Source organism: Chinchilla lanigera, unplaced genomic scaffold (assembly GCF_000276665.1).
Source record: "Chinchilla lanigera isolate Chin_1 unplaced genomic scaffold, ChiLan1.0 scaffold00076, whole genome shotgun sequence".
Classification (NCBI taxonomy): domain Eukaryota; kingdom Metazoa; phylum Chordata; class Mammalia; order Rodentia; family Chinchillidae; genus Chinchilla; species Chinchilla lanigera.
Window position 1 is genome coordinate 11,163,332 of NW_004955477.1, and position 11,197 is coordinate 11,174,528.

The window sequence follows — 11,197 nt, forward strand, 5'->3', positions numbered from 1 at the left end:
AAATGTGGTCTATTTTAGAGAAAGTCCCAGGTGCAGGCTGAGACAAATTTGTATCCTGATGTGGTGGTGTGGAACACTCTGTCTACATCTACTAAGTCCATTTGTTCACAGCTTTGGTTCAAATCTGTTTTTTCCTTGCTGATTTTTTGTCCCATTGACCTTTTTCTTTGTGTCAATGGGGTGTTGAGGTCCCTTGTTACAATAGTGTTATTAATTACATGGCTTTTTATGCCTGTTAAAATTTGTCTTATATAGTTTAGAACTCCAATATTTGGCACATACATGTTTATGATTGTTATCTCATCCTCTTGCAGTTTTCCCCTGACAAGTATGTAGTGACCTTCTTTCTCTCCTTTGATTGTTGTCTGTTTGAAGTTTACATTATCTGCAAACAGAATAGCTACCCCTGCTTTTTTCTGAGTTCCTGTTGCATGAAGGATTGTTTTCCATCGTTTGACTTTCAGTCTATAGATTTCCTTTTGAGTAAAATGTGTTTCCTGTATACAGTACATCATTGGATTTTGTTTTTTAATACATTCTGGCAGTCTGTTTCTTTTGACTGGAGAATTGAGGCCATGTACATTTATGGTTATAACTGATATGTGTTGATTTATCATTGTCATGTTATTTACTTTCATTGATGTCCTACTTTTTCTACCTATGTACTTGCTTGCTCTTCTTGACATTTCATTTCTGCTGTTGTTCTTGAAATTGCAGTCAGATTTTTCTCTGTCTAGAATATCTTTTAGTACTCTTTGTAATGCTGGCTTGGCACTCCTGAAGTTCTTCAGTTGTTCTTTGTTGTGAAAATATTTTATTTCTCTGTTGAATTTGAGAGGTAGTTTGGCAGGGTACATCAGTCTTGGTTGGAAGCTGTTCTGTCTTAGGACCTGTAATACTTCACTCCAAGCTCTTCTCGATTGGATGGTTTGTGCTGAGAAGTCTGCCGTGATTCTGATGGGCTTTCCTTTATAGGTAATCAGTTTCTTTTCTCTAGCAGCTTTTAATATTCTGTTCTTTTGCTGGAGATCTGGAAACTTGACTATTGTATGTCTGGGTGTGGTTTTATTTTTGTTGTGGTAGGTTGGAGTTCTATATGCCTCATTTAGCTGTGCATTAGGTTCTGTTGCCACACTTGGGAAATTTTCTGCTATTATTTCTGCAAATATTCTTTTTATGTCATTTGTGTTGCCTCCTGCTGTTTCATTGACTCTTATTAGTCGTACATTATTCCTCTTTGCCTTGTGTTGCAGCTGTTGAATTGATTTTTCTTGGATCATTGTTGATTTTATGAGATCCTGTCTTTCATGGTCTCTAGCTGCCATGCTGTCTTCAAAGTCTGAGATTCTATCTTCAGCTTCATTGAAGCAGTTTTATCAGCTTTCAGTGGAAGCTTTGATTTCCTGGAAGTCTCTTTGAGTGTGGTTCATGCATTCTTAGTCCTTTCTATATTTTTTCATGTATTGTTTCCTTCCATTGCCTGTGTTCTTCTATTTTCTTATATGTTTCTTCTTCAGACGTTCTGAGCAGTTCTTTCATTATTATTGTCATTTCATTTTTTGCCTGAGAGATTATTTCTGATCTGATCTCTTCTATGGCCTTATGGAGTTATTTCTTTACTTCCATTGCAATCATTTCAGCTATTTCAGGCATATGTTTACCAAGTTCTCCTATGTTGATGTCTCCTGGACTTTTTCTGAGTGGAGTGGTGTTCTGGGATTGTGTTTTATTTCTTTGTGTTGTCATGTTTGATACTGGATGCAGAAAGCTCATTTCCCTCTTCAGTGTCTGCATCACACAGGCCCACTAATGTCTCTAGTTTTCCTGTTGGTCAGGTTTGCCCCTCAGTTTCTGCTGAGATGCACTACTTAGTTTGACATTTTCCATCCATTGCTGAAGTGTATCTAGTTATCCCAGGTCTCAGATGTGGGCATTGGTGTCAGCTGATGGCAAACTGTCTGATCCAGCATCCCCTTGCAGTTCAGGGCAGGTGTATGGTCTGGACTTTTGTTGCACTGGTGGCACAATCCTGGTCCAGTGGACCTGTGTCCCCAGGCAATTCAGAATACAAGCAAAACCCAGACTCAAACTGCAGAGTCAGCTGTTTGTGGACCACCTGATTCTGTGTCTCCAGTCAGTTCAGGACTCATACAACAGCCAGATGCATGCCGCAAAGAGAGCAATCACAGACTGTCCCTGTCTTTGCCCTCCAGTAGGTTGGGGCACAAGTAAAGCACAGACTCAAAGCACAGTATCAGCAGCTCTTGGAGCACCCACTCACGCAGTGCAGGTCATGCACAAGGAGGGCCCACATGCAAACCCCGGTGAGAGCAGTCCGTGAGTCTTCTGAGTAGGAACTCCTGTCTGCCACAGGTGCACGGAGGGCAGAGACTCAGACTGTAATTGCGGCAGAGTCCTGGGTCACTTGCTCTGCCCCCAGGAAGTAGATTGGAAATACCTGGCTCTCTCTGTGGCTTTCAGCTGGGAACCATGGTGGCAGCAGGTCACAGCCTGCCTTGTTCTGGTTCTCTAATCAGTTCAGAATGTGCACAGGAGCCAGACCACTTTTGTTTTTTATCCTCCAGTACTGTGCTCTTTCTACCATAGTAGCTTCATAGTGTAACTTCAAACTGAGGATTGTGATGGCCCTTGCCTTGCCTTTGTTGCCCAAAATTGTTTTAGCTATTCTGGGTCTGTTTTGGTTCCATATGAATTTTAGGATTGTTTTCTCTATTTTTGGGAGGTATGTTATTGGTATTTTGATCTGGATTGCATTAAATTTGTTTAATAATTTTGAAAGTTTGGCTATTGTCACTATATTTTTTTTTCTACCCAAGAACAAGGGGTATTTTTCCATTTTCTGATATACTCTTCAATCTCCTTTTTCACAGCACTGTAGTTTGCAATGTAAAGTTCCTGCACCTTCTTTATTAGAGTAATTCCCAAGTATTTCATTTTTTCTGTTCTATTGTGAAGGGTGTGATTTCCCTCATTTCTCTCTCAATTAGTTTGTTATTTATGTACCGGAAGACTATTGATATCTGAGTGTTGACTTTGTATCTTGCTATGATGCTGAATTTGGTTATTAATTCTACAAGTCCTTTGGCAGAGTTTTTAGGGTCCTATATACAGAGTAACATGTCATCTATAGATAATGTTAATTTAACTTCTTGTGTTCCTACCCTTCTTTCTTCTATATTTTTCTTTTGTATAATTGCTCTGGATAATATTTTTAGAACTATGTTGAATAGGACTGTTAATAATTGACATCCTTGTCTTGTTCTTGATTTTAGAGTGAAAGCTTTCAGGTTTTGTCCATTTAGTATGATGTTGGCTATTGATTTGTCATAGATGGCTTTTATCAGATTGAGATAAAATCATCCATTTTGATTTTCTGTAGGGTTTTTATCATGCATGGAAGTTGGACTTTGTCAAATGCCTTTTCTGCATCTACTGAGATGATAATGAGGTTTTTGTCCTGGGCTCTATTAGTATGGTGTATTACATTTATTGATTTGTTACACTGAACCATTCCTGTATCCTTGGGATGAATACTACTTGGTTATGATGTATAATCTTCTTGATTTGTTGCATTCTGTTTGGCAGAATCTTATTGTGCATTTTTGTGTTTATGCTCATTAGGGAGATTGATCTATAGTTCCTTTTGGTTAGATCCTGCAATGGTGTTGGCATCAGGATAATTCTTGCTTTGGGGAATGAATTTGGGAGTATTGCTGCCATTTCAATTTAATGAAAGAGTTAATGGGGAAATGGCATTAGATCTTCTCTAAATTTCTGGTAGAGTTCAACAGTGAATCTGTCTGTACCTGGCTTTTCTTTGCTGGTAGAGTTTTCATTAGTTTTTCAATTTCACTGGATGATTTTGAAATGTTTGGAATTTTCATATCATCTTGAAAGCTTTGACAATTCATACATATCTAGGAATCTGCCAATTTCTCTTGCATTTCCCATTTTAGTAGAATAAAATTTCTTAAAGTTGAAATTGATGATCTGGATTTCTGCAGGATCTGGTGTGATTTCAGCCTTTTCATTCCTAATTTCAGGAATCTGAGTCTTTTCTTTCTTTGTTTTAATAAGGTTCTCTAAAGGTTTGCCAATTTTACTTAACCTTTTAAAGAACTAATTTTTCCATTCATTGATTCTTTATATTGTTTTCTTAGTCTCAATTCCATTAATTTCTGCTCTGATCTTTACAATTTCCTCTCTTGTTTGAGTTTGGGTTTGCTATGGTTTTTGTTCAGCACTCTAGGATGTGGAATTTCTGAGCCAGTTTAGTTAAGCTTCTCTTACTGATGTTGACACAATCAATAAAACACTACAATCCACCCCTTGTCAACTTGGTAACCAGTCACATTTCTTTAAACCAGACTCCAGATACAAAGTCATGCAAATAATTATGCCTAACATGTTATAACTCTCCTCTGTACAAACAGACATGCCATAATTTCCCTCCTAGAATACAAGGCAAATTTTCTTTGGATGACGCTTATTCTTAACATTTCACAACTTGAGCATTATAATATAGGTTTTTTCAATTGTAGATTTTGGATTATTTATTTCTTCAGTTTCTTATACTAGGGAGACAACATGATGTTTACATGTGTGAGTTTGATGTTTTCACTTATGAGTATGGTCTCTAGTTGCATCCATTTACTTATAAAAGCCTCAAGTTTATACTCCATAATATAAAAAAAAAAAATCTTTTTTTATTCATCCCTCACTTGATGGGCATTTGAGCTGTTTCCAAGATTTAGCTATAACAAATTGTGATGTTATAAACATGGCATATATATTGCTATGGTATGATGTTTTCATTTCTTCTGGGAAAATACCCAGAAGGGAAATCACTGAGTCAAATGGGACCTCTAATCCTAGTTTGCCAAGGAATACTCACAATGATTTCCACAATGGTTACACTAGTCTACACTCCCACTAGGAATGGAGAAGAGTTTCTTTTTCCCCACAGCCCCACATTTGTTGTTGATATCTGATTTCTTGATGATAGCTGTTCTTTCTGAGGTGAGACAGAATCTCAGTATTGTTTTAACTTGCATTTCTGAAATGACCAATGATGTTGAACATTTTTTCATATATTTATTTGCCATTTGTATTTCTTTATCTGAGAAGTGTGTATTTATCTCAGATGCTCATTTGTAGATTACGTCTTTGAAGTTTGGGGGGCCTGATTTTTTCTATTCTTTATATATCCTAGGTAGAACTTCTTTGTCTGAGGGACAGTTGGCTAAATTTTTTCCTACTATGTGGGTTTTCTTTGCATTCCACTGATGATTTCTTTTGTTGTGCAAAAAATTTTAATAGGGTCAGAAGCCAGTTGTTGATTCTTTGAAGTATTTCCCATGTGGTTTGGTTTTCCTCATGAAATCTCTGCCTATTCCTATGTCTTCAATATTTCTACTTACTTTCTCTTCTAGTAGATTTAGTGTTTCTGTTTTAATATTTAGATCTTTGATCCATTTTGAGTTTACTGCATGGTGATAGATATGGGTCTAGTTTTAGTCTTTGGCACGTGGCAAGCCAGTTTTTCCAGCACCATTTATTAAAGGGGCAGAGAGTTTATGAATAGAAACCAAGCTGTATGGGAAATACTTCAAAGAATCAACAACTGGGATCTCATCCTATTAAAAAGTTTTTGCACATTAAAAGAAATCACCAATGGAGTGGAAAGAAAACCCACGAATAGGGAAAAAATTTTAGCCAACTGTCCCTCAGACAAAGGGCTTCTAGAACATATAAGGAATTTTTAAAAAATCAGGCCCCTAAAATTCAAAGACCCGATAAAATTGGGCATCTGAGATGAATACACACTTCTCAGACAAAGAAATACAAATGGCAAATAATATATGAAAAATGTTCAACATCATTAGTCATTTGAGAAACACAAATTGAAACAACACTGAGATTCTATCTCACCCTACAAAGAAGAGCTGTCATCAAAAAATTAACCAATAACAAATGCTGATTGGGCTGTGGGGAAAAAGTAACTCTTCATTGTTGGTGGGAGTGTAGAGTGGTACAATGACTGTGGAAATCAGTGTGGAGATTCCTCAAAAAGCTAGGATTAGAGGTCCCATTTGACTCAGTTATTTCCCTTCTGGGAATTTTCCCAGAAGAAATGAAAATATCATACCACAGCAATATTTGTGCCCTCATGTTTATAACAGCACAAATTGTAATAGCTAAATCTTAGAAACAACCTAAATGCCCATCAACTGAGGAATGGATAAAAAAGATGTGGTATTTTTATACAATGGAGTACTATTCAAGTATAAAGAAGGACAAACTTGAGGCTTTTATAAGTAAATGGATGTAACTAGAGACCATACTTGTAAGTGAAATAAATCAGAATTGCACTTGTAAACATGATATTGTCTCCCTATTGTAACAAACTGAAAGGGTAAACAAGATCCAAGAGGTACAATAAATATGGTAAAAGGGAAGGAAACTGATCAAGGGCTGGGGATATAGCTCATTGGCACAAGTGCCTGTCTGGCAAGTGCAAGGTCCTGAGTTTGATTCCTGGTACCAAAAACAACAATAACAACAACAACAACAAAAAAAAAACCACGAAAAAAACACTCAAAAGGAAAGAATATCTGGGATGGGGGAAAAGAGAAAAGAAGAAAGGAAAAAGAGATATCTATATATACACAAGATAGTTAGGATTATTTTACTACTAACTTCTATTAGTTCATTAGAAGGAACCATTATTACTTATATTGTTGATGAATTTTGCATGTCTGTACATGGTGATCTGAGCAACTACTTTGAGGATAATAATATGCAATATAATAACCATTGTTAATATCCTATCTTGTTTTGAAATTCTGTATCATTTTTGTTGTCTTTTTTGTCTCTTTAAAATAAAAAAGAGGCTATCTTTCTTCCAGTGAACATGTTTTTCCCCTTTGTCAAAGATAAGGTGACTGTATTTTTAGTTGTGTCTATATCTTCTAGTCTGTTCCATGGATCCTCAGAATTTTTTGCCAGTACTATGTTGATTTTATCACAGTTGCTTTGTAGCATAATTTTAAGTCAGAGATTGTGATGCCTCCTCCCTTGTCTTTGTTGCCCGGGATTGCCTTTGCTATTCTAGGTTTCTTCTGTTTCCAAATGAATTTTAGGAATGTTTTCTCTAGATCTGTGAGGTAAACTAGTGGTATTTTAATTGGGATTGCATTGAATCTGTATGACAATTTTGGGAGTATGGCCATTTTCACAATGTTGGTTCTTCCTACCCATGAACAAGAGATATTTTTCCATTTTCTGATATCCTCTTCCATATCTTTTCTCAGAGCACTGTAATTTTCAATGTATAGATTTTTTTTGTTGTTAGATTGATTCCTAAGTATTTCATTTTTTTTGATGCTATTGTGAAGGTTTCCCTAATTTTTCTATCTGTGAATTTGTTGCTTGTGTGCATGAATACTATGGATTTCTGAGTATTGACTTTGTATCCAGCTATGCTCCTGAACTTGGTTATTAAATCTAGAATTTTTTTGGTACAGTTTTTGAGGTCTTCTATGCAGAGTACCACGTCATCTGTGAATAATGATAGTTTAACTTCTTATATTCCTATACTTATTCCTTTTATTTGTCTCTCTTGTCTAATTGCTGTAACTAATGTTTCCAGAACTATATTGAATAGGAATGTTGTTAATGAACATCCTTGTCTTGTTCCTGATTTTAGAGTAAAAGCTTTCAGGTTTTGCACATTTAGTATAGTGTTGGTTGTTGGTTTGTCATAGATGGCTTTTATCAGATTGAGATAAAATCATCCATTTTGATTTTCTATAGGATTTTTATCATGCACGAGTGGTAGACTTTATCAAAAGCTTTTTCTCTATCTGTTGAGATGATCATGTGATTTTTTTTTCTTTGGCTTTGTTCATATGATGTGTTATGTTTATTGCTTTGTATATGTTGAACCATCCCTGCTTTCCTGGTATGAACCCTGCTTGGTCATGGTGTATAATCTTCATGATTTGCTGTTTTCAGTTTAACTATCCTTAACAACTAGTGTTGAGTCTACCAGCATTATATTACATTAGAACTATATTAATAGAGAAATAGTACAATTCTAGTCCTTGTTTCTGTAGTTGATCATGGGGTTATAGCTGGTATTTTGAACTACCTTTTTTCTACTATCCATTGTATATTCCCTTGATCTTCAGCAAGCACCCCTGTGGTCTTATTTCTTTCCCTGGTGGAGTGATCCGTACCACCATTCTGAAGGTTCAGACCATTTGTCATTCTTCCTAGATTTGGTTCTTTTAGTTTCCCATTTACTTTGATGACAGGGTATGGTAATACTAGGAAGTGCCCTAAGGGATCTCCTGAACCTCAAGTACAGTGGATCCTTGACTTACTAACTCAATTCATTCCCAACGGCTGGTTGTAACTCAAGTTGATTTTAAGTTAAGACTATCTTTTTCATAAGAAATCATGGAAATACCCATAATGCATTCTGAACCTCCCAATGCATCAAGAATCTGGCTCTCTTGTGTCTTCTCTCTCCTTGGAAAGAGTCTGTAGCCCACTATGATCTGCTTCTGACTCACTAGATCTCAACCTTTTCAGAAGTAAAAACTGGTCTAAAGTTATCTGTTTCTTTGTCTGTTTTTTCTTTTCTTTAATCATTCTTTTCAATTATGATTGTTTTATTTACCTTCCCTCCCTTCCTTTCTTAGCTTCTTTTCTACCTTTTTTTGGGGGGGACCATTTTGATAGCACTGAGTATAGCAATTAAGTAAAGCACAGACTGAAGTCAAGTCCACAAACATACACATCTGGGCTCAGACTGATGCTTATGTATGTTTACATATTTTTCTAGCATCACAAAAGTTTGTTTACAACTTCATGAATGGCTGACATTTGGCTGTTATAACTCAAGACTTCAGTTGAGTTCTGACTTTGAGTGCTACTTCACTGAATCTGGTTATTAAATCTAGAAGTTTTTTGGTGGAGTTTTTTTTACTTTAAAGAGTAAAAGAAGGATAACATAGTAATAGGAGGGGCTTACCAAATTACAGACAAAGTCATAGGAAATTATCAATGGTTATTGTTTTACATATTGTTATCTATAAGATAGTTTTTCAGAAACACAAATAGACAAATGATAGTGAGTTACAGACAAAAGAGGTAGGAGATTATCAATAGTTGTTGTACTATACTTAGGTATCTTCAAAGTGGCTTCTAATGAATATAAATAGAACTATACATGAGTGACCTACTGAATAATCATTCAATAATTCTCAATGGTTGTTTTAGGAAACACATAATAATAAACATGGATCCATTTATGAAATAGGATAGGAACAATACAAACATTACAGAGTTATGGACAGATTAGTAGGAAAATATCAATGACTGCTGTAATACATGGTGGTATCTTCAAAGTGGTTTCTCAGGAAGACAGAGATACACAAGAAGGATCTAACAAGTAGTTACAGCATAAGGGTTGTCAAAAATCAAGTGAGCCGTCTGGGGCCAAAGCCATTTTTTTGTAGCGTTTTCTCTCCAGCCTCCCATTGCATTGGGACCCCACAACCAGTTAATGTCCTCTCCCCAACTGTCAGCACAGGCAGAAGGAATCCTGCTGCAGACTTCTCCGGAGCTCCACCACAGCCTGTACCGTCAGGGGAAGAATGGCTTCCAATGAGTCTCTGCAGGTATTGTGCAAGGTCCTCCTGGTTTACAGCTTGCGAGCGGCTCTCGTGAACCCAGTCCACTGGACCTCTGACTCCTTGGGCTTAGTCTGCATTCTCATGTTCTCCAAGTCCTTGTTCAGCAGCTACTCCACTGCTGACTCTGGACCTTTCTGGTTCTCAATGGCAGGAGCAAGACTGGCCTGTTGTATGACATGTATTCCCAGGGGTTTCTCCATGTTTGAATGATTCACACACGTCAGTGGGTGGGCATCTGCAGCCGGTGCATTGTGGGCCAATTGTGTCATTGTTTCTCTGTGTCATGATAGTTCTCAACTGAGCAGTGGTGGCCGGCCTGAAGGCCGGCGTGCCACAGCGCTCTCAGCCGCATGGCTCCCCGTGCACCGGGGGCCCTCCATCCGGGGGCCTATGAGGCAGGAAGCTAGCCAGCTGGAAGACTGGCGCTCCCCACCCGTGGCTCCTCGTGCGCTGGAGGCCCTCCCTCTGGGGGCCTATAAGGCAGGGAGTGAGCCGCCGGTCGACCGGCGCTCCCCGCTCGTGGCTCCCCGTGCACTGGGGACCCTCCCTCCGGGGACCTACAAGGTAGGAAGCTAGCCAGCTGGAAGACAGGTGCTCCCCACCCGTGGCTCCCCATGCTCCAGAGGCCCTCCCCCCTGGGGGCCTGCGAGGCAGACAGTCAGTTTTTTCATGTACCATTTTATTTTATTTTATTTTATTTTGGTTTTTCTCCAGTACCGGGAACCGAACTCACAACCTTGCGCTTGCCAGGCAGGCGCTTTTGCCGCTGAGCTAAATCCCCAGCCCCTCATGTACCATTTTAATCTTCTATTTCTGTTCCATATATTTTGAAGTTTTACCTGACACATTAAAAATTCTACATATTTTTGTGATTAATGTGAAATTTGATATATATATATGTACAGAATTCAAATCTGGGTAAACATATCTATACCCTCCAAAATGTATCATTTTTGTGTGGTGAAAAAGCCAAACTCTTTCCTATATATTGTTTGAAAATATATAGTATACAGCAGAATACCAAAGAAAGAAACAGTAGAATACTGAATATATTTTTCCTTCTATAATGTAATTTATATCCACTTACCAGTGTTTTCATCATTCATCCCTCCCCTCTACTTTCTCATGACCATTATTTTGCATTCAATTTTTTTTCTATTTGCAACTCAGTCTTTATATTTTTTTTCTCTGGTTTCCAATGACTTCATTTGAACCATGCACATAACATGAAGGAGAAAGCTTACCACTTCAAAGGGAAACCGGCAGTCTCAGAGCTGTTTTTGTATTTAGTTCCAGAGGCTTTTTAGGTCATTGCAGAGCCCAAGTAATTAAACCTGGACTGTCACAGAGTCAGCTGTGGCTTCCAGAACAAGAATGAAAACAATATAGAACCGGGCTGGGGATTTAGCTCAGCGGCAAAAGCGCCTGCCTGGCAAGCGCAAGGTCGTGAGTTCGGTTCCCGGTACCGGAGA

At 37.8% G+C, this 11,197-nt stretch overlaps 1 protein-coding gene across 1 annotated transcript in view; it reads left to right on the forward strand.

The window, feature by feature from the left end:
* The first annotated feature begins 2,312 nt into the window (after positions 1 to 2,312).
* The window catches only part of LOC102015716 (scavenger receptor cysteine-rich domain-containing protein SCART1-like), a 16,308-nt gene continuing 7,423 nt past the window's right edge, over positions 2,313 to 11,197 (forward strand). The window contains 1 exon segment of the mRNA XM_013503025.1: positions 2,313 to 2,337. Coding sequence (XP_013358479.1) covers positions 2,313 to 2,337 — 25 coding nt within the window.